Source organism: Fonsecaea monophora, assembly GCF_001642475.1.
Source record: "Fonsecaea monophora strain CBS 269.37 chromosome Unknown Scaff85, whole genome shotgun sequence".
NCBI lineage: Eukaryota > Fungi > Ascomycota > Eurotiomycetes > Chaetothyriales > Herpotrichiellaceae > Fonsecaea > Fonsecaea monophora.
In genome coordinates, this window is record NW_019174016.1 from 112,771 (window position 1) to 139,377 (window position 26,607).

Sequence of the window (26,607 nt, forward strand, 5' to 3'; positions counted from 1 at the left end):
CAAGAATGTCACCTCATCTCTGGTGTTGATGACAAGAGGGGTGAGATTCGCACGCAAACGAGTTATCCCGATTAGAGCCTCACCCACGCATCTGGCATCTTTGCCGAGATAAATGCGTTAAACCCAATGCGGTAACATATCGACGCGGCCGCGCACAAGTCTTCGCTGCTCACTCCATCTCCACCATAAACGATTCTTGATGCTGACTCCTGAGTCTACGTGTAATATTTTAATGACGCATATCACGAAGCTTGGAGATGGGTTGCCACACCCACAATGATGTGGTCTCGACGAAGGCTTGGACTACCCAGCGAGCCAGGTGTCGAGGGCGTTTGCAGTCTGCCCATATGAAGATCCCCAACTGAAACTCTCGATCCCGTTCGTGTCAGCTTTTACTTCAATACGAGCTTACCAGTGCGATAGATTTTCTTGACACTTTTAGTGCGCTCTGACCGAGATGCGACAACTTTATGCCTCATCCGAGCAGAAGACTTGCAAGAGTGACATTTGCAAGTGCTCTGGAGAGCATGGGTACAAAAGGCCGTAATCGTCAGTCGCCAATGCGTTGGAATGCAGGACACTTCTTGATACAGTTTTCTTTCGGCTCCTCAATTGAAATCTATACCTAGCTCGTCATGGGAGACGCTGAAGATGGCAAAAGCCCTCTGCGGATAGCAATCATTGGTGGAGGTATCGGCGGACTAAGTCTTCTATTAGGGATCTTGAGACATTGTGATCGACACGTCCTCGAACCACATCTATTCGAAGCCGCCCATGCCTTCTCCGAGATTGGCGCTGGTGTTGGCTTTCTCCCCAACGCGGTGCGAGCCATGCACGCGATCGATCCCAGAATCTACGACTCCTACAGCCGAATCGCGGACAAAGCACCCTCAATAACTGTCAACGGCCGAGAGATGTCGGTATTTGCCAATGTTTATATGGGCATGGACGGAAGAGGAGGAGCCAACACGGACAAGGCCTTTGAAGGAATATGTACCATCCACAATGAGAACAAATTCCGCAATGTCCATCGGGCAGTATTCTTGGACGCTATGGTGAACCTCCTGCCTGGTGGGTTCCGAGGTGGCCTGGTCAATTTCAACAAAAGATGTGTGGATGTACAGGACGATGGGAAACGTGTCAAGGTTCTTTTCGCGGATGGTACCTCGGAAATGTTCGACGCCGTCGTTGGTTGCGACGGCGTCAAATCGCAGGTGCGGAATATCCTTCACGGCGAACAGGAAAAGTACGAACCACAATTTACAGGCAAATATGCCTATCGAGGGCTCATACCCATCGATGATGCCATCAGTGTCCTGGGGAAGGAGGTGGCAATGACCCAGGCTTTGATTTTTGGCTACGGCGGCCATCTGGTCACGTTCCCTATTGACCAGGGCAAGACGCTCAACGTTGTCGCCTTTCGAGATGCGCCGAAATGGAATCATGGCACCAACTGGGTCGTTCCCGTCACCGTTGAAGACGTCCTCGAAGATTTCAAGGGCTGGAGTAAGCCCGTGATCAAGCTGCTATCCTTGTTGAAAAAGCCTGATAAATGGGGTCTCTTCGACCTGCCTCCTGCAGCGTCCTTTGTCAGAGGAGGCAAAATCTGTCTCCTGGGTGACTGCGCTCACGCTTCCACTCCACACCTCGGTGCAGGGGCGGGTATGGCCATAGAGGATGCTGCTGTCCTCAGCCGACTTCTCGGAGAAATGCATACGCCTGAAACAGTTCACCTTGCGAGAGCTTTTGCAGCGTACGATTGGGTGCGGAGAGGGCGAGACCAACGACTTGTCGTCGCGAGCAGGAATGCCGGCATGCTTTACGAATTTGAAACGCCTGGAGTTGAAGATGATCTGGAGCGAATCCGACGTATTTTGGACAGTCAATGGGATTGGATTTGGAATTTGGACATTGGGGTTCATTGCGAAGAGGCAATCAAACTAATGCACTGCCCAGAAAGACTAGATAGTTCTTCCTAAGGCATAATGACCTTGGGGTCAGATGATGGCTGTTGCTCCAACGATTGCTCGCCATCCTCAACAAGAACTTGTAAGTTCAATACCTATCCGGCATTACTTCTTCCCACTGCCCAAATTCTCCTGGATGGACCCTGTGCAAGCCTGTCAGCATAGAAACACTGAGGTTGTCCTGTAGAAGATCTCTAAAGTGCAAATCAGGCATTCGCAAGGAAGGACAACCTACCTCCTACCACTCCTTGCTCGGTGAACTGTTTTCCAATTGCACCCTGCGCCGAGAAGGGACCTCCAACTGCCTGTTGTCGGAGAGGGAGCGTTAACAAGTCCCCAAAAGGTAGAAACTCATCTTGCTTGGATAACAGCTCGAAGTTTCCGATTCTTGCAACTGGCTCAATTCAACTCACCTCACCGACACTGCCAATGGCTCCCTCAGCTGCTTGGTGTGAGCATTGTTCTCCGTGATGTTAGGTACTCAAACTCACGTCTGAATTGTTTTCCAATTGCACCATCCTTGTCAAAAACAGGCTTCTTTTCTCCCTGCATTTGCTCGGCGGCTGACGATTGTTAACATGGTGCTCGACCTTGCACAGGATTCGACATACCTGATTGCGCAGCACCACCTACAAGTCAATTCTGATCAGCGACAAGTCTCCACAAGCAAAGTCTCTTCTCTGTCTCTCACCAACTGAGCCCTGTGGTGTGAATTGCTTTCCCACAGCACCTTCGCTACTTAGAGGACCACCAGCCTTTTCTCCCATTTGTCCGATTGCTGCCACTCTTGGTTAGCCTACACCGAAAATGACCACGTCTCATCAAGGAGACAGTCCAGGAAGAGGTCAATCATACATCCTTCAGGTTTGAATTGAGACCCAATAGAGCCCTTGTTGGCGTCAAGTGCCGATTTGTCTTGATCAGACATTCCTGCGCAATGATGAGCGAATGCCTCCGTCCAAACCTGAACACGGACTGACTTGCTAGAAATATCGAAGACGGTCTGATTTGTTGTGAGAAGATTAGTAGCTGAGCCCGCTTGGTCTGACCAACAATGCGAATCATAGTTGGAAGTAAAGGGTTGAATTAGACTTGTGGACAGTAATTCCAAAGTCGAGCAGGACAATCTTGTTTGACGTACCTGTAGAAATATCAGTTGGCAGGTCATAACATCATGGATTGAATCCCTTTTTAGCATCACGTTGACGTCAACAAAGAGCCTCATGGCACATTACCTTTTTATACAATATGGTTAGAACACAGATTGATTGTACGGCAGGCTTAGCTTCCGACGATAGGCAATGATAGGGTTGACTCAGACCACACACTGAAGGAGGGTGTCTGCAAGTATTTTGTACCATTGTCGTGTGAGTCCGATCTGCACAAGCACCCCTCCAGTACCCTCACCATTGACATCGACGTCATGACCCATGAGTCTTGACGAGTGAGGGTGATGATTCGATCTAGAACTCTTCCCCTCTCAAGGTTCGCGCTTATTGACACCAAGGAGATTTCCATCCAATCGGTGAGATATAGGTAGCTGAATGAGCACAGTTGGCTCCACTATATCAGAAGAGGAAAGCGATCAATGACGACGACAGCCAAGTGAGAAACACGAGGAGGAGCTGCGCGCGAGAGGCATGTCGTTGGATGCACAAGTATTTCGACGAGTACATCTGCGGAATTGACCAAATCTAACAAATGCATAAAAACCGACAAACATCTTAAGACTGACAAAGTCAACAAACACTGCCATCTTCAATAGTCTACACAGTGTGACCATGTCGTAGGGCTAAGTGATTGGTCGCGGAGAACTTGTCTACATTCTCAATATGGCATCTCATAGACACTATGACCGCCGTTTAACAGAATCTCTAACGGGACATTCAGCCCAAGAAAGGTCCGTGGACCACGCTTTGTATCCTTCCCACAAGTGATGATGCTCATTTCCCCTGATGTGCATGGCGGCTGCCGTCTCACAAGTCGGCGGTCCTGTCGACAATGCAGGAAGCTGCATGGCGACCTGCATCCCGTCTCTCTATCTCTCTCTCCCTCTTCTCCGCTCCTTTGCTACCTCCTTTCTGCTCAATTGCGCCTCGCCTACGAAGGTTTGGTTTCACAAGAGATCGAGGGTCTGCCTTTCGTTGGGTTTTTTTGGATCTCGATTGGAATTCCCCATTGTTAATGCCCTTGTTCAGCCCCTGGAGTGATTTGGACCTCGTTGTCATTTTACATGGAGACCGTGACTTCAGCATTTCCGTCTCTATCTGCAAATGATTGCCTAATCATAGTATCCTCCTTTTGAGACAAGGACAGTGCTCGGTCCATTGTTATCCAGTCATCGCCAAGATTCAATGCCATCTACACCGTCCTCTACCAGCCGCATCAATGCGACGGCCATCGAGAATGCATTTCCTACCCCACCGACGCGCGAAATGGCGTCAGATGGTGCATTCCAACCCAAAGGCCTCATATCGCCAGCCTCCCACAAATTTCCGCTCTTACAACGCGCTCAATCGACTCCTCCTGACCTGACGCGCCCAACGAAATTCGCGATAGTTTCAAAGAGCTCACAAGGGCAACAGTCAGATGTCGCCAGCTTGGAGCAATCATGGAGCCGACTGCATTTGTCCAAGAAGAGGAGTCAATACTACGATGATGCCTTTGCCTACCGTGAGTCAAGCAATACGGCAAAGGAGCGCGTTGCGAAAGACTGGGTGATCCTGGCCGAGATCAAGTTAAATTGCTGCGTAGGAATGGAAACCCCATTTCCGAGCCGTGACTGACTGGTTCCAGCTCGAATCCGAAAAAGAATTCCTCATCGACCTGTCTTTTCGCTTGTCTGAAATTTATCAACGTCCTGCCTCGTGCATTATGGTCATGGTATCCACTGACATCCCAATTCTGCTCAGCGGAAATTCTGAACCAGCATACCACCTCACTATCACAGCTTTACCGTCAGAAATAGCAGCCACAAAGAACAAGAGAAGTACACATTTGATTCAGGATTTTCTTCAGGACACACTTCACATCCCGCCAAAACGGGGCGTTGTGCGGTTTGATGCCGTTGCGGAAGAGAATCTGGCAACAAACGGGTTGACTGCGCTTCAAGAGATTGAGCACCTGGAAAGACAGTCCAATGACGAAGGCGGTATGATGAGGGCACTAAGTCGACAAAGAAGTCGACGAAGCAAGAAATCAGCTGCGCCAACTTTTGCAGAGAGGTTTCGTGTTGGTCTACCCTCTATCAGGTCGACCACCCCTTCGACTCAGTTCTTCAATACGGTGGAAACAACGGAGTTGAAAACGACTTTAACCAGCGGCGGTGGCCTGAAACGTGTCAAGAAGAGGCAAAGTATCTTAGGTTTCTTCAGGAAATGACCAGTACTCGGTTGGATTACATCTTATTCGACTTTGGAACCATTAACTCTGGAGACTTCACGAGTAACGCAGTAACGCGCCTGATATAAACAATGAGGAAGTGTTGGCTACGGTGCATACCATAGTACATAGAATGCATCAAGTTCTCGGTGTTCGGTTTCTTTTCTTTGCGGCGTTTATTGCATCAAATTGTTGTTTTGTGGCAGTGGTTTTTCACCTCTGCCTCACCTCACTGCAACTGCGCTATCAATTTCGTGACTGTAACTTCCCTCAAACATACATCGCCTGCCTAGAAGGAGGAACTTGTCGAATATCCTTTGACACCGTCCAAATTGCGCACAGATACTTATCAGTGGCTGGCCGCCAACGCCAGGGTATGTCAGGAATTGTACTCTCATGTCTTCCCATACCCTCGCTTACCATAATCAATAACAAACATGGACCTTAACGACCCCATCGAATACTACAGAATCCTCGGCCTATCAAAAGATGCATCACTAGAAGAGCTCGACGCACGATACTTTGAGCTCATAGAATACTGGACCACAAAAGATGGGACAAAACACAACGTCGAATCAGAGCTTGAACTGAATTTCATCGACCAAGCTTACATGGCTCTTCTGTCAAAGTTCCTGGGGGACGGAGAAGAACTCAGACAGCGGGCAACACGGACGTACACTATGAAGGATGTTTTACAAGGCCAGGACCGGATTGTAAGATCTTGCCTCGATGACGGTGACATGTGGAGCCCTCCACCTGAAAAGAGATCTCCCTCGCTTGAGTTGGAGGATATTTCCGACCGGCTCAGGCGCGAACTTTCTGAGCAAGTGCTGGAGAACGACTTGGGAATTGAACCTGGGTTTTCAATCAGTGATCTAGCAGGCGAGCTTCATCATGCACCGGACAGAGCCGTCATCGTCCGTACGTACAACGCGACTAGAGAAGCTTTGTGATCTGCACTAACGATATCCTTTGCAGATGCTGTCAATTGCCAGGGAGTCTGGGGATATGGCGTTGCGTTGTATCTCAAAGGATTGGTATGTATACCTAGCTTACCTTGACTGGCTTGTCGCTGACGCAGGCAAGTGTCCAGAGGCATTCAGGATATATGAGGCGCACTGTGAGGTTGCTAGTCGACCCTACGATCTCATTGGGACCTGCTTACTTGTTCCTCCGCAACCTTTGGACTACGAACAGGAGATCATGATAAGGCTCAAGGGCACCGACAAGACCATTCCAACAGGAGAGTCAATATTCAGACCGAGGCGTTGGATCGCTTGCCTCTTCACAAGTATTGGCTACGGGAAACGAAATATGAAAATCAACAACCCAGGAAAAGACTCTGAGATCAAAATCATCAACAACACCAGAATGGCACTCGAAGACCTCCGAGTCCAGTTGGAAGCGTTTGGTCCTTCCAATTTCAACCCTAAGACCGCTTGGAAGACCGACGGTGACAAGCCAGGTGAGATCTGGAGTCCCAAGTTCAACAGCGGCGCGTTTGGTGTGGATTGGGAGGACACTCGCATGCTGATCAGTGAGGAATTTGACGGATTTGAGCGTCCTTGGACTGTGGTGGAGAAACCCAGTAACGGCGAACATGGGTCTTCGGTGGGAGAGGACAAGAACGAATTTGCCATACGGGGAATGCAAAGCCACAGCAAAGGGGATTCATGAAGAGAATGTAACATTTGTTGAGGAGAATGGTGTGGCGTTGATGTCCAAACACAGAGCTGGGCCTGCATGTCAACCTGTGCTGAGCAAAGACAGCAAAAATGGTTTGGCTAATCGCTCAATAACAACACTCAAGTAGTGACTGGTATGCGTGGGCCTTTTGTTGTAACTCTGCAATCGATCTCTGCGCCATTCAACTGCTCTCTGCTATGTAATAATTGATACAGGTCCAAACAATCGAGGAGCAGGACGGTTTTCAGTCCCACTGCGAAAATTCTCCCAAAAACAACGACCCGCATCTCGTCCGTCTCCTTTCCTTGACTTTTCCCTAGCTATTTGACTGTGTCCCATGCCATCTTTCTAATGAACCGTCCACTGAGATGATCAACAGCATCCGAATTTCCAGTTAGCTGTTTGAAGACAAGGCCATCTTGACATTGACTGCTTCAATGATAGTGATTCTTCACCGCTTGCACGTCATTCTCGAGGAAAACCTCGATGCGGTCGTCCATCTTGGAGCTGATGTCTTCACACCACAGAGACGCCACTACTCCCGCTCCACCAAAGGCGATGGAGACGAGAGCGACGGTCCTGATGGCGATAAGCAAGCTGCTCGTGAAGGCCGCTCCGGCAGCAGTGGCGATCGCGGCTGTGATGCCTGGGACGGACATGACGGCTTGAGATCCGGCTGGCAGGGCTGAAAGGACAGCCAATCCAAGGTCCCGAGAACCTCCGGCGGCCACGACGGCCGCAACCACCTTCTTGAGGGATTCTCTCGCCAGAGTCCTGTTGATGACGGTCACATAGACGGTGGTGGCAATGCAGTTCCCACCAAATCTTCCCACACCCCTATGTAATTTTTTTTTGGTCAGCACACTGCGCACCTATTGGGATTGGGAGGAGAGTATCGAAAGAAAACACCTACGCAAGTGAACCGGCAATGCCGAGCTCGGTCTGTGGGGCTCCAAACTGACAATATGTGATTGACAGAAACTGGGCCCATGCAAAAGCGACAGAACCGAGAAAGTTGAATGCGATCAACGAAGAACGGCGGTGAGGCGACACCAGAGCCAAGAGCCCTCCGAATAGAGTCATGGTAAACACGACAGTAAATTGTTGCCATTTCCAGTGTTTGATATAGGGTCCAGCCACGCTGAGGAGGACTCCACCCGTTGCAAGTCCCAGCCCTTGTATTACAGACAGTGCCATGGCGAGACCAGAACTGGGGTCGTTCGGGGAGAAAATGGCGCCGACAATTTGGCCCCAGACGATATTGGTACCCAAGTAGTAGACAGGCACGACAAAGGCGACGATAAAAGGTGCTGTCAGTGTTTGTCCCCGATTGACCTTGAAAAGGTGCGGCGGTGTCAGTGGTTGCTTCAATGGCGCCCATGTCTCCCAACACCCAAAGGCGACGAGGGCGGCGAATCCAGAAACCAGTGGACCAATGACTTTGCCATCGGTTGAGTCGAGGTAGGAAGCGAAAACAACGCCGACGAGAATGAGGACAGCCGCAGCGCTGAACAGCAAAGACCCGACGTAGTCGAGCTCTCTGAGTGCTTGTTTGAAAGAGAGACCTCTTGGGTGGGCTGGTGGGTAGTAGAAGAGGTAGAGTACAATAGCTCCGAGACCATTGCCGATGGCAGGGATCCTCAGAAGCCAGGACCATGTGCCATTCGTGAGAGCGTGTCGGGCAGCCACCGGTACAACGATGGTAGAGACGACGACGAGGGAGTCAGCGAGGGTAACTGCTGCAGGGCGCCATTTGTTGGGTAACAACTCGGGGGCTGTAAATGTAGCCATCTGGCAGATAGCTCCGCCAAGTCCTGCGATGGCCATGCCCACAACGATTTGAACAAAGCCTTTGGCGGTTCCTGCGATAATGTACCCAACGCAAACGAAGACGTTGCCCCCGATCAGAAACCACCGTCGCCCGAACAAATCGCTGTTGGGCCCACAGACCATGAAGGACACGAGCCCGGTGATGAAGTAGACCGAGATCATCCACGTTGCCTTGTCTGTAACGCCAAATTCCTGGGCGATCTGGGACTGCGTGATCGCCAGGCCCGGCATTGGAGAATACGCGAATCCATAGCAAGCGGTGATGGTCTGACCTTCTGTTAGTATATTGCTATATTGTTTTTTGCTTTAATGCACCCAAGGGGATACATGAGAGATAGACTTACAGCGACGACAAGCCAAGTCTTAGGGGTGACAACGTCTTTCGAGGTCGATTCAGGTGATACTCTCTCCTCCTGGGAAACAGTCGACCCAACATGTGCGGCTTTCTCGTCTTCGGTGACGTTCTGCCTGAGGGAGCCATGCTCGACGGCGCCTTCCATGACAGTCATGGTTGATCGATTGATTGACTAGGGACAGAGCCTCAATTTCTTTGAATCGAGGAAGTTCTGCTCTTCCTATGGCTATGGGATGCTGTGGTATTTCTGATAAGTACTTTAAACCCTTTCGGGGGTCGTCCCAATTAGGTTAGTACATTATTGTCTGGGGGACCCCCCCGGGCCCCGGGGTTCACTGACCGTAGACCGGGGCTCGATGACCGGAGATCTACCCTCCCTGCCAAATCTACCCCGTATTCTATGCTGCCGCGAGTGCAATTTGAGGGTAATGTAAGCAATTACTCGGTATTCCGTGCCGAGACCAACAATCCGGCTCGCCGATGTGCGACCCCAGATTTTATGAGCCACAAAATACGGGGTCCGGGAAGATTCTGTGTGATGGAATTATGGGTGAAACCATGCTTGGCTATAGGCCATTTGATGAAGAGAGGCTGATGGAACGCGGTTTTAGGTGGTGGAAGGTTAGCTACGAATCGACAGATGAGATAATCGTACAAGGGGTTGTTTGTGCAGAAACTGGAGGAATTGGAAGTTGTTACTCGAGAAGATTGATGTGTGGACTACCAGTCCGACTTGGATATGTACCAGCTTTTCACTCTTTGAGCGGCTCGTGGAGCGAAACACTTTTCTCAGAAATCATCAACATTGTCCGCCTCATCTCGTCGTCCGAGTAGTCCGAGGGACTCTTGATTCTGTACCCCTTGGGTCCAGCCTCGAAACACTCCCCACTGACATCGTTGCTACCCAACATTGACTGGAATGCCCCGACGACACTCGACATTGGCGTCAACAGTCCCAAACCTTCCAGCCTGTCGGAGAATGCGTTCGTCATGGCGGTGCGCACCACCGCGGGACAGACTGCATTCATTGTGATTTGCTCCCTCGGAAGATATTTGCCAAACCCACGGACAAAGCCCACGATGCCACTGTTCCGAAAACTGATTAGCAAAGGGAGCATAGAGCCGTAGATTGGGAAGGATGATTTACTGTTTTGTAGCTGTATACATTGGCAAGGTGGCAGGTGCATACAGACCACATATCGACGAGACGCAACCGACTATCGGGGAGGTAAGTTCCCTGGTGTTAGTGCTCCTTGACTGTCTGACTGTTCACTAACAAAAGCACCCGACTTACTTTTCCCTTTGAATCCAAACTTGTTCACGTCCTGCCGTCGAAATTGCTGCAACGCCAGACTGACCGTGTACAGCACAGCTGTCAAATTGACGTCGATGACCGACAAGTCTGGCTTTTCAAAGCGCTTGAGATCCTTCCCTCTGTTTGGGAAACTTCTCCTCTCCGAAAGTCCCGCGATGGGGAACACGTAATCGATACGGCCGAATGTGTCGACGGCCTTTTCAAAGGCAGATACCTGCTCGTCCCAATTCGTCACGTCCACCTGTGCCGTCCAGGCTACTTGAGCGGTTTGGTTCAATTCGGCCGCGAAGTCGATGGCACTGTGAATATCACGATCCACAATAAAGACCTGACATCTATACCACAAAAAAAGCGTGAACTTCTGGCCAAGTGACAGTTCTGAACATAAAGGGGGTGTCGGTGTTTACCCTTCTTTGACAAGCGCAATCGTTAATGCGCGACCGATCCCGCTTGCACCTCCTGTGATGAGTGGTTAATTGATGAGCATTCTGGTTTCGAAAAAAGACATTGAGCCCGAACCAGTGACAAAGGCATAACTCCCAGCTTCAGACATATTTCGACCCTGTGCGACTGAAGTTTGTTGGATACGTCAAATTGAGACTATAGGCACTCAGCTTGAGAATGGAGAGAAATAGAGGCAAGACGTGCTGCCTGACCTTGGAGAGTTCCAGTTGCATTCCTCCGTCAATGACGTGTTTCTCTCTCCCCCCCTTTTTTTTTGGCTTTCACATGAATACAGTTAGTCAAGACTCGGTGGAGTAAAAAGCCACTAGAGCACCTTGGGCAGACCCGGTCGAATAGCTCTCCTCGGTGATGTCTTCCCGACTAGGCCGATATGTGTATCACGGCCGATTCCACCGAGAAGAGAACACCGGGCTCGGAGCTGTAATAGGCCAGATGGCTACGTCAAACCTAAAGTAACGATGCCAGGATCGATTGGCTCGACTCATTAGTAAAGGTGAGGAAAAAGGGGACCAATACGGGCAGTAAGTCAGAGGAAGTACCCTACCGGCCCGAAACCCCTGCGGCAATCTGCCCTCTGTCCACGGGGTTCGATGTCCAAGACGAAAACGGTTATTGTGATAGCTGGCATATCATTGCACGCAGACTACGTCATTCGCCATAATGTATTCGAACTTACAAAGAATGAATACCCGCCGCCGAAGCGCAAACAGCACCTACTCAAGTCTAACACAGGGATGGCTCGTCTCGAAGGAAAGGTCATCTGCATCACTGGAGCGGCGTCTGGGATCGGCTTTGCACTCGCAAAGCTGGCCGCTCAAAATGGTGCCAGACTGTCCATCTGTGACATTCAGAGAGAAATGCTAGCAAAGGCAGTCGCAGATCTCAAGTCTACTGGGGCAGATGTCCTGGGGACTGTCGTCGACGTCGCTTCTGATACACAGGTCGATAGCTGGATCGCCACCACGGTCGAACATTTCGGCAAGTTGGACGGTGCTGCCAATTTCGCAGCCATTGAACGGACACACGGCGCCTTCACCCAAATCAAAGACCTTAGCAATCAGGAATGGAACTTGGTCCTCTCTGTCAACTTGACGGGGGTCATGTACTGCATCCGTGCCCAGACAAAGGTCATGAAACGCGGAGGTTCAATTGTCAACGCGAGCAGTATCGGGGGCCTGCGAGGTAGAGAAGGTCTGGCGCCGTACTGCGTGGCCAAACACGCTGTGATAGGTCTGACGCGAACGGCGGCAAAGGAAAACGGTGCAAATGGTATTCGAGTGAATGCTGTTGCTCCGTACGTCTTCTCACAGCACAAGTTCAAGCTTTGGCTATCCTTCTCGCACCACCCTGGCTGACTACTACCAGAGGTCCTATCGAGACACCCATGTTTCAGCGGCTACGAGACACTCCTAAAGATGATCAAGAGACGAAAGTCATGACACCCAACTCGATGGCTCTTCAGAGGAACGGCCAACCGGAGGAAGTTGCAGCGTTGGCGGTTTTCCTGCTTAGCGATGATGCAAGCTTTATCACCGGCGCCGTATATCCCAGTATGCAAAACCCCAAGAACGTTCCCCTTCTGTTGAGTCTGCATGTCCTGGCTAATGATGTCTTGTCTATAGTCGATGGTGGCGCAACTGCATAAACACAAATTCAAACCCTAGTTACTCGGTACTACAAATCACTTAGCATCAGCACGGTAGATACAATGGGGAAAGTACACAGTTACGAGCATACGTATACGATACATATTCGAGTTCCATTCGGTGGTCGAACACCGATCTGCACTCTTTACACCTTATCTAACCCACCGCCTATCTGAGTGCTTACCCCACATCTATAGGGCTTACTCGGCGGTCGAATACCGGTCGTAACTCCTTGCCTACTCTGGCCAGCCTAGCTAAATACATCTATATCCACATCTATAGGTCTACCGAATACCTCGTGCTCGGTGCTCGAATACCGGTCGTGGCCCTTGGGCCTAGCCGAACCCGCAGAGCTGATTGGATATCCATCTCCGTGGGTTCTTCGATTGGCCACGAAAGTTCACGGCTGTGAATCAAAGGCTGCCACAGCGTCAGGGTTTGGTGCTGTCCTTTTTCTCCGCATTCGCGTGTACCCGCTTCACCGACCACTACCAGAATCCACATTACTCCGCATAAAATAACCAGAGCTGCACTAGGAAAAATCTGCGGAGAGACAAGGGATCAGGGTTTCAAGTCTTAGCCTGGGGTCTTGCGGCCATCCAGCTTTGGACGCACGCGTCCTGAATCAACACGGCTCTGTTTCCCCTTTCAGACGTTTCTTCAATACAAGGATAGAACTACAAGATCATACGAATCGCTCGTCTGTAGTACTTGATATTCACGATTTTATCAACCATGTCCAAAATAAAAGTACTTTTGCTTGGTGCGACGGGTGAGACGGGTGCCTCGGTACTGGAAGGACTGGCAGCAGACGACACCTTTGTGAGTTCCGACAATTCTGGTGCCAGGTCAGGACATACAAGCTAAAGATTCTGGTTTGTAGCATGTCAGCATCGCAGTTCGCCCTTCGTCGACGGACAAGCCAGCAGTTCGTGCTCTTGTGGCCCGTGGCTTCCCAGTCATTGAAGTCGATCTTAACACGAAGCTTGATCCCTCACTTCTTAAGCCATTCAACACTGTCATCAGCTGCATTGGCCCAGAGGCTCAGCAGAGTCAGTTGAATCTGGCTACGGCGGCCAAAGCTGCCGGAGTGAAACGCTTCGTCCCTTGCGCCTTTATCACCATCTGTCCTCCCGGCGGGGTCATGCAACTGCGAGACGCGAAGGAAGAAGTCTACAACCACATCTTCCGCCTTCATCTGCCATACACCATTGTTGACACGGGGTTCTGGCACCAGATCTCGTTCCCACCGCTACCCTCGGGTAGACTGGACGATATTCACTTCATGGGAGAGAACAATCTTTACGGGGATGGCAGTGCACCGAACCTCCTTACCGATCTACGTGATATTGGCCGCTTTGTTGCCCGCATCATCAAAGATCCGCGGACACTGAACAAAAAGGTCTTCACATGGTCGGACGAACTGAGCCAGAACGAGATCTATGCCGTGGCGGAGAACCTCTCTGGCGAGACAATCGACAAGAAACCAGTCTCCTTGGAGGAGATGGAGTCCATTGTCGCCAAAGCCAAGCAGGACCTCGACGCGGATCCCACGAATATAATGGCCAGGATGGCACTGTGGACCCATGAGTACAACCTCTCGAAATATTTCCGCAGAGACAACACGAGAAAGAATGCTCTTTACCTCGGATACTTGGACGCCAGAGACCTGTACCCTGACTTTCAGCCAGTTTCTTTTGTCGACTACTTCAAGGAAATCCTACAAGGGAATGGCAAAAAGCCTTACGCAGGTAGGTGGTGACGACAGGGCAAATAATGTCACTTCGGCATATCTATATAGAGTTTCTGAGTAGCCACGAATTGGTCCATCTGTCCGTGGCCGATCTCAGGCCAGGTCTGATGGTTTATATACGAATACCAGCGCGGCCCAGGAAGGCCTCTCGTGAATCCTGCTTCGCAGATTGGCTTCAAGGACCCATCAAGTTCTAGGTCTATCCAGAGAAGACGATCTTGTGAAACGCGATGCGTCATGATAATGCTATCGAACTAATACGTGAGGGCCTGTCGACTTGCAGGAATTGATAACCCGGTTCATTTCCCCTCGTTGTTCTCCAGTAGCTCAAGATATTGGCCAACAACGCTGCGTATTTGCTCCTCAATGCCCCGAAGCTTGAGATTGAACGTCTTTTCGGTCTTGGTGCTGGATATCTTTGTATGAAGTGAAGATCCCATGGCCGCCTGGGGATTGATCTTGCCTGCCTTGGCTGCCTCAGGGAACAACTTCTCGATCAGGCCAGGAACGGAGCTCCAATCAACTCCAGTGCCGCTGCCGTCTTCCTGTTGCCAGTTCAACATGTACGTGCCACTCGGAATGTCCGGGCTCAGAGCCTGTACGTGTACTTTCGCGACGTCGTCGTTGTGCACGGTGGCTCCAGGTTTCGGCCCCTCCCACCGTTTGCCCAGTGCCAGACTCAACAGTAAAGCGTTCGTGCCCGTGACCATGTCCGCCGCCGAAGTCTGCAGGTCGTCTCGTCCCATGACGTACGTCGGGCACAGATGTACGACGTCAAAACTCGGTTTTGCCTTCCCTAGCCACTCCAGAGTGCCGTTGTAGGTTGCGACCTTGGATGCGCAATACGCCTGAAGTTCGCTCCCGTATGGTCCGTTGTCCAACGAGACACGACCCTCAGAGTCAAAGACTTGGTCGCCGCCACCGGTGACGGCGAAGACTTTGAAGGGGACGACCGCGACGACCGAGGCTGTGATGACGACACGTCTCACAGTGCCTGCTTTAGCGGCCGACTCGAGCATGCCCATCGTGCCTCTGGTGGCCGGTTTGATGAAGAAATCATGATATTCCTTCTCGGTCAGCTTGCCACCCGTGGTGATACTGCTTGCGATGTGTATCACTTTGGAAACTCCATTCACGGCCTCGTCGTATGCCCCCGGCACCGTCATGTCCGGCACAATGACAAAGGACAGTTGACCGGGAGCCAGCGATGCTTCGAGTCGGGCATGATGTCTTGCGAGAGCAGACCGGATAGCGTCGAAGCGTCCCCGAGAGCGGAGTGCCAGGCGGACGCGATACCCGCTCTCAAGAGCTATCACGACAGTCCGGAAACCGATGTGGCCGGAGCCACCGGTGATTAGTATGAGTTCCTTGGACATGGATCGCCAGAACTGCAAAAAAACTGTCGAGCCAGCAAAATAGTAGTGGCGACTGTTGTTGTCTCTTGCGGGTTAACAGACGTGGCGATGTCGATAAGCGGGGTATTCGGAACAACGCTGGCCCAGATACTGACCGCAGCGTGTGAGCAAGCTCTCCTCTACAAGGAGCTGGTGTTCATTGCATAATTTCACCAAGAAAAGATAACAAAGTCATCTGGAGTCGACGCAAGTGGGTGGATATTTCGTGAGTCTTGAAATGGAAACTTCATTCGCACACAGATCCAGGCTACGGGTGTAGAGGAAACCATGAACGGACCATACGGCGCCGTACCAAAGCAATAAAGATCGGGTTGCAAATGATTGGGCGGTCGGGATTCGATTCCCTTAGAGTTGAAAATGGAGGAAATATACACTTTCGGACCAAGTGTCGTTGCCGTTTAGTGTCGGGGGAACTTGTCTTTTTCCCACATGACGAGAGTTCCCCTCAGGCGGCCCACTGACAAGAACAGACAGAGTCAGTCATTTAGAATGCTTGGAGACAAGAGAAAGTGGTAAAAGTTTGTTGAACAACACAAGACCTGAGCTATAGCACTAGGACCGCCTGGTGTATTTTGTTTCGTCCTTGGACAAGACTCAATTTGCGCAGAAAATCGAGCGCACAGGCACGTGGCCGAACAGTAGAATACATCTACTACATTGCGCGACTCAGAACACTCTCGACAGCCAATCCAGTATTCGGATACGCGCGATTCCAGGCTCCAACCCTGCATGCAAGTCCAGCACCCAGTCTATATGCACACTTGCCGGGCACTCTACATTTTCAACTTTGTTGCCTGCCTCGTTGAGCTTCTCTCCCAGCTCGACAATGTGAGACTTGAAGCATTCATCACCTCCGTATATGTTCAAGATGGACTTTGCAGGAATGCCTCTCCACCAGGCGACATCGGCGCGGAGAGGTTCCGAGTAGTTGTTGACATCTCCTGGATCGACATATGCAGGGCCGAGCAGGTGCATGCTGATGGGAGCGACGCAGTCCTTGTCTTTGTTTGCGGTCCAAGACTCGCTGTCGGTGTCAAAGCTGACCATGGGCGAGAACAGGAGGACCCCAGCAAGTGGAGCGTCCAGCTTCAACGGCTCGACCCCGTCGAATCCGTGCAACAAGATGGATAGGACCCCGAGGGCAAGATTTCCCCCTCCGGAATCTCCGCCAATGGCAACCTATATAGGGAGACTTGGTGTCAACTGTCTGGGTCAAGAAGAGTGTGTTCTTTTTGATATATGGACACGTACGTTGGATGCGTCGTAGCCTTGGCCCAAAATGAACCGTAGAGCCTCCAGCCCTTGGATGATCTGGGTAGGATATCTTACCTCCTTGGTCAGTCCTAGATAAAAATGGTCAAAATTCCCATCCATAACTACATAATTCAAATCATGGGCTTAGTAGCCATCTGCCTGCCTCACCGTACTCCAGAGCCGCAATGACAAAGTCGCTTTTCGGATTCAAAGACTTGAGGCATTCATTCCAGAAGCGAACATGACCCTTGAGCGCGGGAAAGCAGAATCCTCCACCTAAACTTTTTGTAAGCTGTTGTTTGTCCTCTTCTCTCCAAGGGCTTGGAAACCTCTTCCTCACCATGGAAATACAGAAGCACCCTCTTCGCCGGACGATGTCCAAGCCAGTGTATCCGCGCACCTCTGCCGGCTGGAATGTCTTGAATTTCATGCTCGAGATTGAGCTTCTGCGCCTCCTTTGTGATCAATTCTCCGGTAGGTAGTAGACTGGCTTTGAATTCGAAGGGTGTTTTGAATGCTTCCCGGAACGCACTGTTTCGGGCATCATGGGCGGCAGAGCGAGACATTATTGCACTGGTCGGTTCCACGACATGTGATCGAGGTCATGAGAACCTAGATCGATAAATGGATGGTTAGACTAAAAACTGGGGGGTTTCAGCACGTTGGCCTTTCTGCAAACATTATGTATGTATGCTGCGTAGCTTCAAAGGCAACGCGCCGCCGAGCATGTTCTACGTTCCAAACATTTGGCTTCTTGGTAGAGAGTCAGATGACCATAGATGATCACAGCCGTATACAGCCCAAGCTCCCAGGATCGGGCATCGTTATCCGAAGTATGGGTTCTATACGTGTCAAGGTTGGTGGATCACTCGTGGTTGACGGCGCCGGTCATCGATGCCCGGGAATCTACATACACGACTCGCAGCCTTGCGCATATGAATTGTATCAGTGCGCGACCAGTCGATCCCGTGTGCGCTTTCAGCCCATAATTACAGCTGTATGAAGCCGATCTCCAACAAGAGAATAGGCCAGGACCGTGGTTGCGTCCGGATTCAACCCCGACTAGTTCTGATCCAGCCAATGCGATCTCTTTACAGTTGAATCTTCCGTGTCCACATCGCCCAGAAAGTTTCGCCATAACTTAGTTTCGGCGAGGTTGGTCCGACCGAAGATAGCTAGATTGTCCCCGTGCCCCCTCCACGGTGGCAATTCTCGGTGGCCCACCCCTGACCTCGGTGTCTCTCCCCTCCACAAAGATTCCCCGCCTACGCCCTCCATGATGAAGTCTGGAGGTTGCTATATGGTGATAGTGTACTTATAAACAAGGGCCCCATGTTCGCGCACACTCTCCTTACTCGAAACACTTCGACTAGAGCCTCTGATAACTTAGACAGAAAACAACATGGCCGAACAAGCACCTCAAGTTAACGGCGTGCATCGCCAAGTCAATGGCCACCAAAACGGACACGAAGCATTTTTCGAGGCCATAATAGTTGGCGCTGGCTTTGCAGGTCTTCGTGAGTTGTATGAGCTGCGAAAACGTGGCGTCTCTGCTCGCGTTTTTGACGCTGCGGGTGGAGTGGGAGGTGTAAGTCTCTCTTCCTGGTCACTTTCCCTCACATTGGCTGAGATTGAACTGTCTAGACATGGTATTGGAATCGATACCCCGGTGCCCGAACCGACAGTGAAAGTTGGGTTTTCATCTTTACGTTTCTGGAGGAATTGGGCATGGAATGGTCGTGGAAAGAGCGATTCCCCCAGCAACCAGAGGTCGAGCAGTACCTGAACAAGATTGCCGACTATCTCGACCTCCGGAAAGATATCCAGTTGAACACTCGTATCGTGTCGGCTCACCGTGACGAGGTTCAAAACCGTTGGAGAATCATCACCGACAAGGGCGAAACTTATACTTGCAAATTTCTCATTACAGCTGCTGGAGTCCTGGCCACGCCACTCCGGCCACCATTTCCTGGTCTTGACTCGTTTCAAGGTGAATGGTACCAATGTGGACTATGGCCCAACAAGAAAGTCGATTTCACCGGGAAGAGGGTGGGACTCATTGGAGCAGGGGCCACGGCAGTCCAAGTTGCACCGATTGTCGCCCACAATGCGAAGAGCCTCACCATGTTCCAGAGGACACCGAACTACGTGGTTCCAGCTCGTAACTACCCAATCACCAAAGACCAGATGGACGAAATCACCAGAACCAACAAAGAGATCTGTGAACGCGCAAGGACTCACTCCATGGGTTTCGACATCATTGATTCGAAATTGAAATTCGACGACTTGGAGGACGAGAAGGCCATTCAACGCGTTCTCGACGCGGGCTGGGAAAAGGGCGGGTTTCATTATTTCTTCGAGACGTTCGCAGACACGCTCACCAACCCCAAGACCAACGAGGTGGCCTCTGAGTTTGTCCGCAACAAGATCCGTGCCATTGTCAACGACAAGAAAACGGCCGAGCTCCTGTGCCCGACCTACCCAATCTTTTCCAAGCGGCCCCCAGCTGGACACAACTACTACCAAACGTTTAATCGAAGCAACGTCGAGCTTGTCGACGTCAAAAACGACCCTATTCAGGAGATCACGCCAAAGGGGGTCAAGTTGGCAAGCAATAAAGAATACGAATTTGACATGATCATATTCGCTCTAGGTACGTACAATTTTGCTCTTGTCTCGGATTTTCGCCAGCTGATCAGGTCCACAAGGGTTTGACGCCGTCACCGGCACCATAGCAAACATCGGCATTCACGGTAGTGATGGCCAACCGATTGGCGACGTGTTCAAAAAGGAACTGACGACATCATACGGCGTCACCATTCCAGGGTTTCCGAATCTATTCATGATCTTTGGACCCCAGACTCCTTTTGCCAACGGACCGATGGTCATTGATATCGTCGCCGACTATATCGGCAAGACGATATCATACCTGAAAAGTCATGACATCGACCGCATCGAGTCCAAGAAGGAAGCGGCCGAAAGCTGGAGCTCCGAGGTCAATCACGTTTTCGAGCAAACCGTGGTCGCCCAAACGGCGATGGACGTCAAGTCGTGGTATGTGGGCGCGAATATTCAGTCCAAGCTCCACAAGACTCTACTCTATTTTGGAGGGATACCGAGGTACATGGAAATCCTGAACAAGGAGATCGAGGAAAAGTATCCTTCACATACCTTATCTGGACCGAAGGAAGTTACAGTGTAATTATTCCTGTTTTGGTATAAGACCTGGAGCTCAGCGACTACCAAGTTCACACGAGAGGGTTTTGTCTGTATTTAGTGAAGCTTCCTGGGGACCATTTGTGGCACAGACTCTTAGAGCATGTGTGTGTGTGTGTGGCACGGACTTTATCACGAGTAAACAAAGTCATCAATCAATTCGTGGAGATTTTCCAGATTGGGTGAGGTCCACCTGTCTAGACGGGCTGGGCTACTCCGTTGCAGAATTAGGGTCAGGTAACAAGCTCCTGTCTTCTGTCACCGGACTATCTAGATTCTCATTGCGCTATTCTATTCTCGCAGATATCGAGATAATAGAGCCACGGGGATCTCCTGCCCATTGGGGAAAAACAAGAGAAAAGAAAAGAAAACGTCACGAAGACACTGGTTTTCAAGAGAGAGGGGGAGCATGGAAGCTTGATCAGGACCGAATGCTTTTCTGCTGTATCGTGCTACGCGTGAATGAATGCCGGAGAGACATAGATATCTAGGTGAACACATGTGAACCAGCACCGATTTCACCCCACCATTTGCCCAACAGCCTTAGCATCAGGTACTGATGGAGGGGGGGGGGGGATCATGTCATATCTAAAGTCACGGAACAATAGTCATCCTACATCACTATCTCAATGATAGACATTCTTTTCCGCTTGGACATCATTCTCCAAGAATATCTCGATCTTGGGTGTCATTTTGGGTCCGATATCTTCCAAGGCTAGCGTGGCGAGGATAGCCATTCCACCGAACCCGACTGAAGCCAAGGCCACCGTCCTACCGCACGAACTATTTAGTATGGTGCTGTTGTTTGGTTTGCCGCCGCCGGTGGGGAGGGAGAAGACAAGAATGGGGGGCTGGACATACCTGAGGCCTGCGACGTAGCTTTGTTGATATGCGGCAGCTGCCGCTTCGATGATGGCTGCAGTGGCACCTTGGACTTGTGCCACAGCTTCCGACCCGAGCGACAGGGCACCCAACACAGCCTCTGCAACTTTGGCCGAGCCGCCAGCGGCTTCAACGGCGGCGGGGACATCGGCTGCAGCATGCGACTTCTGGACGCTGGCCAGGATCGTCTGGAACACGCTGACCGCAATGGCGCCACCGGAAAGTCTTGCAACGCCGGCTAAGCCGCCAGCAATCCCGAGTTCGACTTGGTCCGCACCAAATTGGATGTAGGCGATGGAGAGATATTGAGCATAGCCGTACGCGGTCGCCGTGAGGAACGCAAATGCCACAGCGAGACCTTCCCTGTCCGGAGTGATGTAGGCCAGCAAGCCACCAAAGAGGGTCATCAATGTGATGGGGACCGTCATCTGCCATTTCCAGTGCTGGATATAAGTCCCGGCAAAGGAAAGGATCATGGCACCGGTGAAAATCCCGAACCCTTGGACCGTCGACATTAGCAATGTGACGTGAAACGGCGTGGTAGGTGTGGTGAAATAGGTCACAACCATGGTCGGCCACACGATGTTGGTGCCGTAGTAGAACATGGTAACGACAAAGCCGACGATGAACGGGGCGGTCAACGTGCGACCTCTATTGTGGGTGAATAGGCGGGTCGGGGCGAGTGGTTGTTTCAAGGGAGCAAATGTTTCCCAGGCGCCGAATATCAACATCGACGCAAACCCCGAGACGAGAAGGCCAATAACCAGAGGGTCGTTTGAAGGCCGGACCTGGACGTAGACGATGCCCGTGAGAATCAAGGTCGTGGCCCCGGTAAATGTCAACATGCCGACATAGTCGAGTTGCCTGAGAGCCACGTGCCATGCGACGCCGCGCGGGTGCTTGGGGGGAAAGTAAAGGAGTGCGAGGACAATAAACGATATAGCAATGCTAATCACTATGCCCCAATATCCCCAACGCCACTTTCCAGATAGTTAGTACGATGAGTGTGACCATACGAGCGGCGTCTCGTTACTTACAGCGTCACCGTGTCTGATGGCGATTCGAGCCGTAGGCGGCCCGACAATGACGGAAAAGAGAACCATGGCATCGGCAATGACCACAGCCCAATGGCGCCACTTGTTGGGAAGAAGTTCAGGTGCCGCGAACGCGGCCAGTTGACATTGGCATCCACCGAATCCCAACAAGACGTGTGCAGCAATGGTCTGGCCCAAGGATTTTGAGGTGCCGCCTAAGATGGCCCCGATGAAGACGAGAACGTTGCCCGCGAGGATGAAATATCGCCGGCCGAACAAGTCGCTGCATATTCGGTTAGGGAAAACGAGACGCAACCGGGGGACAGGCGACGCGTTATCAACACACCTATTGGCACCACAGAGCATGAATGAGACAGTGCCAGCAAGAGGATAAACCGAATTAATCCAGGTACCGCTTGCGGGTGCCCCAAACTGAGTGGCGATTTGTATCTCGATGGTACTGAAGAATGGGACTGGCCAGAACGAAATTCCATAAGAGATAGCTAGAGTCTGCAGGCAGGGTCAGCAAGTGTGTGCTGGAGAGGCCAAAATGCTAGAACGTAGAACGTACTATTACGACGGCCCAGGTCTTCGCTGTCACGGCATAGTCGCCGTCTACCATTGGTGTATGCGAGGTGCTGTAGTCTGCGCCATGTGACGACTGTAGCTCCACATCCTGAACCGACTGTATGGTGCCAACCTCATCGTGCTTCATGGAATAAGGCTTTTCGGAATTCTTGACCTCGTCCATGGGAGAACAACTGGTTCAATCAGCTTGAGCTATGGGAAGAAGGGAACGAAAGAGAGACCAAGGGCCAAGTAAAGTCAAGTGAAAGAAGGCGACGGCCAAGATCTTCTATTGAAGTTGACTCGGTGGGAGAATGGTATATAAAATCTTGTCTCCGGGGAATACTCTGCCCCAGGAATTCAAGGCCTCAGGTAGAGTCAAAGTCAACAGGAAACTGGCATTACTTGACGGATATTCGTCTAGTTCCTATAGCGACCCTTGAATGGGAACCACGAGGTCCATGCCGAATGGCTGGATATCTCAGACACCTCTCCGAGTCGCGCATATTCAGGTGTCGCATTCATCCTGTCCGGCACTCGAACGCCGCAAGATGGATTCATCTTTGTCCCGGGCCAGCTTTTGGATCCTGTAGTAGCCCCGCGTAGTAGTGCGATGCCAGACCCCGGAACTGCCATCTAACGTCTCCCACGTGTGCCGGGTCTGAACCCTCCTCCAACATAGGCGACCAAGTCAACCTGTTGGACAAGCTTCGCTTGGGAGCAAAAGAGGCTCATTCAAGCACCAAGTATGTTGGTGTAATCACGTGAGAGCGATTGCCAAGGACCAAGGCGGCACCAGGACTGGCGCCATACCCAATAGTTATACCTCGTTTAGTCAGCCGACCCCGAGGGACCCGATAGACTTGATGGTCTGGCTCTATTGAGCAACATCCGGGGCTGTTTTTCGGTCATCGATTCCCGATATTTTAACCTTTAGGTGGATCCTTATCTTACTATAGTTTTGCGTAGTAATAATGACAGGTCAATGTTGTCAACAGTAATCAAGCCAACAAAATCATGGCGTACATTTCGCAGTCGAAGGCGTTTCAAGCCCTAATAGAGCCGAGGATACAGGACGAGGGGCTTTTCCCAATGTTCCTCTTGTCACGCACGGGGGGCGAAAAAAAAAAAAAAGGAAACTTTCAAAAAACCTCCCGTTAGCACGTAAAATGAAACTCCGTTTTGTTTTCATACAAACAGGTCCTGAAAATCATTCCAAGAACCCATGGTCATCAGGGCTTCACAGTCCTCCAAAGCAAGCATGAATTGCCCGGGGTCCATAGTCGAGGTGGCGTCAGAAGATGACCAGTCCTGCTGCATGACCTGGCCGAGCAGCGCGACGGGGGGGCTCTCCACCACGGTATCATTCGTCGGTCGTCGCTGCAGGAGGGAAGCGTTGGCGTCTCGTAGAGCTTGGGAATCTTCCTTGGTGCTCAAAAGTTTACATCGTCGCATCAGGTACCGCAGTTGCTTGAGCACCGTCTTGGCGCTCATGTGGCAACACTGGATTTCTTCCAGGGCTGCAATGCACGTGGTCAGGGCGGACAGGCATTCGTTGGTGGCTTCTGAAGACTGCTCCGCGCGGAGAGCGATGAGAACCACGGCCGCAGAAGTGATGTTGTACATGGCCACCCCGACCAGCGTCATGGCGGACCCGTGAGATGCTCTGTAGTCGGCCAGAATGTGTCCGATCTGCAGGACGTGGTCGAGACAAATGGCCCGCGACTCTAGTGAGGTTGCAGTACTTTCGGCCTGGTTTGTACCGAATCTCGCGGAAGAACGGTGCAACAGGATCATTGCTCCGTGAAATTGCAGTTGGAGGACGTATACCGCGGGGGGACAGCCAGGACTGTGTCTGAGACCTGGGTCGAGGCTCGATTCCCATTGAAGTAATTTCTCGCGAAGAGTTTTCAGCTGGCAGTAGGTGAATGACTGCTGGTTCAACGCATGGGAAATCTCCCCCACGATGGTGAACAGCGTCGCCCAGGCCATCAATACGGCGAGGTCTGACGAGGATGGAGAGGCCTTGTCGACGGGAGGGGAAAGTGGCGAGATGGTGACATCGCCCAGATTGATGGCGCAGGGCCGTCCAAGATAGAGACCCCAGCCTCGGTCGTATGCAAAGCATCCCCAGAAGACCACTTTTCTGACCTCGAGATCCAAAGGAGATGAGCTGGTGGATTGGAACTCGGCATCATCCTTGTGCAGCCCGAGTTCAAAGATCAGACGAGAGGATCGTCCTGATTCCAGCCACCCCTTGGTATCTTGCCCGCGCCGAGAATATACGGCACTGAGCAGCTGAAGACTTTGAATGGTTGTCAACCCTACCTTGTTCTCGATTTCCTGTTCGGCCAACTCGGTAGCCTTTCTCAGCAAGTATGGTTTTGATCCTTCAGCGTCCTCGTCCCGGCTGAGTGCCAGTGCTCTAATCTCGGGGACTTCGGAGAAAACGGCCGCATTGACCAGGATGGCGTAGAGGAGGGCTTTGCTGTAGTATCGCGAGCGGCCGGCCTGCATGTCCTGCAAGAACGCTTCACGGTGGACCACCTGAAGAACTTGGTGTTGGAAACGCCAGTACTGCTCCAAGAGGTGGTCACGAAGCACTGGCGAGATGTTTTCCTGGTCCTCCAGTTCGAGTCTTCCAGCATCATCCCACTTTAAGAAATTATAAGGCATCTTTTCGCTCGTGTGTAGGCTCGATGTAGGCCCGTAGTACCTGGCCAGACCACTCTCATCGGCACGAAAGTGGGGTTTTTCTGCACACAGTCTGGCAATAAGAGTATGGGGTGTCTTTTGGAAGTCGATAACGCTTGCGGCCTGGGCCGAGTCGTTGGTCAACGCCGAGTCGATGTTCACGGCCGGAAGCGTGGCGGCGGTGTTGGGTGACCGGACTGAACTTGGAGGTGTCAAGTACAAGTTTCGTTCTGCCCTCGCCTCCGACTCTCGCAACTGCTTTTCCAGACTCTCAATTCTTCTTTCCAGCTCCCGGGTTCGTCGCTTGGACGACGGCCTCAGCCGCTCATCTTCATCGGGAACGATGCACGGTATCTCCAATCTTTCGCACTGATTGCAAGTCGAACTCTTTCGGTAGCATTTGATCTTTTTCTGTCGACAGCTCAAGCACGCCAGTGACCGAGCCGCATCCTTTGTGCCTCCGCCTCCACGCCCATCTGCCTGTAGGTTGGCCGAGCTTTGGCGGCGCTTCTTGCCTTTGGGACTCGGCTGGTTGACGGGCGAAACCTCCAGGTTCATCGAGTGCGGCGAATCCACGTTGATTGCGGAAAGACTGATGAAACCATTCGCAGCATCAAATAATCCCGTCTGAGACATGGCTTCAACCACGACATGAATAGACCGTTGTTATGTCGAGACCAGAAAAGAGCAAATAGGTGAAACTCCAAGTGAGGAACCGTGTAAGGGTGGCGCAAGGGCTGGGTCGGTTGAAAGAGAGGAAAAAAAGATCCTGGAGAGCGGGGGGGAGGGATCACGACGACAACAAAGTCAAGCAAACATGCCTAGCAAGTGCCTAGCGAAGACCCTATACCGAGTCCCCTACGACTCCGTCTCCATACCTAGACATCCACACACCCTAGTGCTTCCCCCACACTCCCAGCTGTTCTCTCTGGTGCGTGGGTGCCTAGACTACAAGTAAGTGTGGGGTGAACAGCCTCAACCTCGGTTCAAAGCCTACGGCATCCCAACCACAAGATTAACTAAGGATGGTTGAGAAACAACGAGAGAAGAGCCCCTGCGGCATCACTACACAGTACCGCCCCCAGGCGATCGTGGAGGTTGGTCCTCCCCCCCCCCCCCCCCCAAAAACCTAAGTTGGAGGGTAATA

At 51.6% G+C, this 26,607-nt stretch overlaps 12 protein-coding genes across 12 annotated transcripts; 6 read left to right on the forward strand and 6 right to left on the reverse strand.

The window, feature by feature from the left end:
• Nucleotides 1–635: 635 nt before the first annotated feature.
• AYO21_09109 (hypothetical protein) lies at nucleotides 636–1,979 on the forward strand (the record flags this gene model as incomplete). Its single annotated transcript, XM_022659047.1, has 1 exon — nucleotides 636–1,979. The coding sequence occupies one exon, from the start codon at nucleotides 636–638 to the stop codon at nucleotides 1,977–1,979; it is 1,344 nt and encodes a 447-aa protein (XP_022508677.1).
• A 2,342-nt stretch (nucleotides 1,980–4,321) lies between these two features.
• On the forward strand, nucleotides 4,322–5,348 carry AYO21_09110 (hypothetical protein; the record flags this gene model as incomplete). The annotated part of the gene is made up of 2 exons (XM_022659048.1): nucleotides 4,322–4,717; nucleotides 4,764–5,348. 2 exons carry the CDS (start codon nucleotides 4,322–4,324, stop codon nucleotides 5,346–5,348), a joined length of 981 nt encoding a protein of 326 aa, XP_022508678.1.
• Nucleotides 5,349–5,785: 437 nt separating this feature from the next.
• On the forward strand, nucleotides 5,786–7,025 carry AYO21_09111 (hypothetical protein; the record flags this gene model as incomplete). The annotated part of the gene is made up of 3 exons (XM_022659049.1): nucleotides 5,786–6,269; nucleotides 6,327–6,385; nucleotides 6,435–7,025. The coding sequence occupies 3 exons, from the start codon at nucleotides 5,786–5,788 to the stop codon at nucleotides 7,023–7,025; spliced, it is 1,134 nt and encodes a 377-aa protein (XP_022508679.1).
• A 443-nt stretch (nucleotides 7,026–7,468) lies between these two features.
• AYO21_09112 (hypothetical protein) lies at nucleotides 7,469–9,373 on the reverse strand (the record flags this gene model as incomplete). The annotated part of the gene is made up of 3 exons (XM_022659050.1): nucleotides 7,469–7,871; nucleotides 7,948–9,131; nucleotides 9,209–9,373. 3 exons carry the CDS (start codon nucleotides 9,371–9,373, stop codon nucleotides 7,469–7,471), a joined length of 1,752 nt encoding a protein of 583 aa, XP_022508680.1.
• Nucleotides 9,374–9,971: 598 nt separating this feature from the next.
• AYO21_09113 (hypothetical protein) lies at nucleotides 9,972–11,087 on the reverse strand (the record flags this gene model as incomplete). Its single annotated transcript, XM_022659051.1, has 5 exons — nucleotides 9,972–10,317; nucleotides 10,367–10,436; nucleotides 10,514–10,869; nucleotides 10,942–10,993; nucleotides 11,054–11,087. The coding sequence occupies 5 exons, from the start codon at nucleotides 11,085–11,087 to the stop codon at nucleotides 9,972–9,974; spliced, it is 858 nt and encodes a 285-aa protein (XP_022508681.1).
• Nucleotides 11,088–11,589: 502 nt separating this feature from the next.
• On the forward strand, nucleotides 11,590–12,644 carry AYO21_09114 (hypothetical protein; the record flags this gene model as incomplete). The annotated part of the gene is made up of 2 exons (XM_022659052.1): nucleotides 11,590–12,293; nucleotides 12,365–12,644. 2 exons carry the CDS (start codon nucleotides 11,590–11,592, stop codon nucleotides 12,642–12,644), a joined length of 984 nt encoding a protein of 327 aa, XP_022508682.1.
• A 736-nt stretch (nucleotides 12,645–13,380) lies between these two features.
• AYO21_09115 (hypothetical protein) lies at nucleotides 13,381–14,595 on the forward strand (the record flags this gene model as incomplete). Its single annotated transcript, XM_022659053.1, has 3 exons — nucleotides 13,381–13,467; nucleotides 13,529–14,396; nucleotides 14,447–14,595. The coding sequence occupies 3 exons, from the start codon at nucleotides 13,381–13,383 to the stop codon at nucleotides 14,593–14,595; spliced, it is 1,104 nt and encodes a 367-aa protein (XP_022508683.1).
• A 102-nt stretch (nucleotides 14,596–14,697) lies between these two features.
• On the reverse strand, nucleotides 14,698–15,774 carry AYO21_09116 (hypothetical protein; the record flags this gene model as incomplete). The annotated part of the gene is made up of 1 exon (XM_022659054.1): nucleotides 14,698–15,774. The coding sequence occupies one exon, from the start codon at nucleotides 15,772–15,774 to the stop codon at nucleotides 14,698–14,700; it is 1,077 nt and encodes a 358-aa protein (XP_022508684.1).
• A 705-nt stretch (nucleotides 15,775–16,479) lies between these two features.
• On the reverse strand, nucleotides 16,480–17,633 carry AYO21_09117 (hypothetical protein; the record flags this gene model as incomplete). The annotated part of the gene is made up of 4 exons (XM_022659055.1): nucleotides 16,480–16,992; nucleotides 17,065–17,156; nucleotides 17,236–17,343; nucleotides 17,408–17,633. The coding sequence occupies 4 exons, from the start codon at nucleotides 17,631–17,633 to the stop codon at nucleotides 16,480–16,482; spliced, it is 939 nt and encodes a 312-aa protein (XP_022508685.1).
• Nucleotides 17,634–18,469: 836 nt separating this feature from the next.
• On the forward strand, nucleotides 18,470–20,269 carry AYO21_09118 (hypothetical protein; the record flags this gene model as incomplete). The annotated part of the gene is made up of 3 exons (XM_022659056.1): nucleotides 18,470–18,655; nucleotides 18,712–19,720; nucleotides 19,776–20,269. 3 exons carry the CDS (start codon nucleotides 18,470–18,472, stop codon nucleotides 20,267–20,269), a joined length of 1,689 nt encoding a protein of 562 aa, XP_022508686.1.
• Nucleotides 20,270–20,909: 640 nt separating this feature from the next.
• AYO21_09119 (hypothetical protein) lies at nucleotides 20,910–22,950 on the reverse strand (the record flags this gene model as incomplete). Its single annotated transcript, XM_022659057.1, has 4 exons — nucleotides 20,910–22,145; nucleotides 22,203–22,482; nucleotides 22,546–22,709; nucleotides 22,771–22,950. 4 exons carry the CDS (start codon nucleotides 22,948–22,950, stop codon nucleotides 20,910–20,912), a joined length of 1,860 nt encoding a protein of 619 aa, XP_022508687.1.
• A 1,004-nt stretch (nucleotides 22,951–23,954) lies between these two features.
• On the reverse strand, nucleotides 23,955–26,096 carry AYO21_09120 (hypothetical protein; the record flags this gene model as incomplete). Its single annotated transcript, XM_022659058.1, has 1 exon — nucleotides 23,955–26,096. One exon carries the CDS (start codon nucleotides 26,094–26,096, stop codon nucleotides 23,955–23,957), a length of 2,142 nt encoding a protein of 713 aa, XP_022508688.1.
• Between the last annotated feature and the right edge of the window lie 511 nt (nucleotides 26,097–26,607).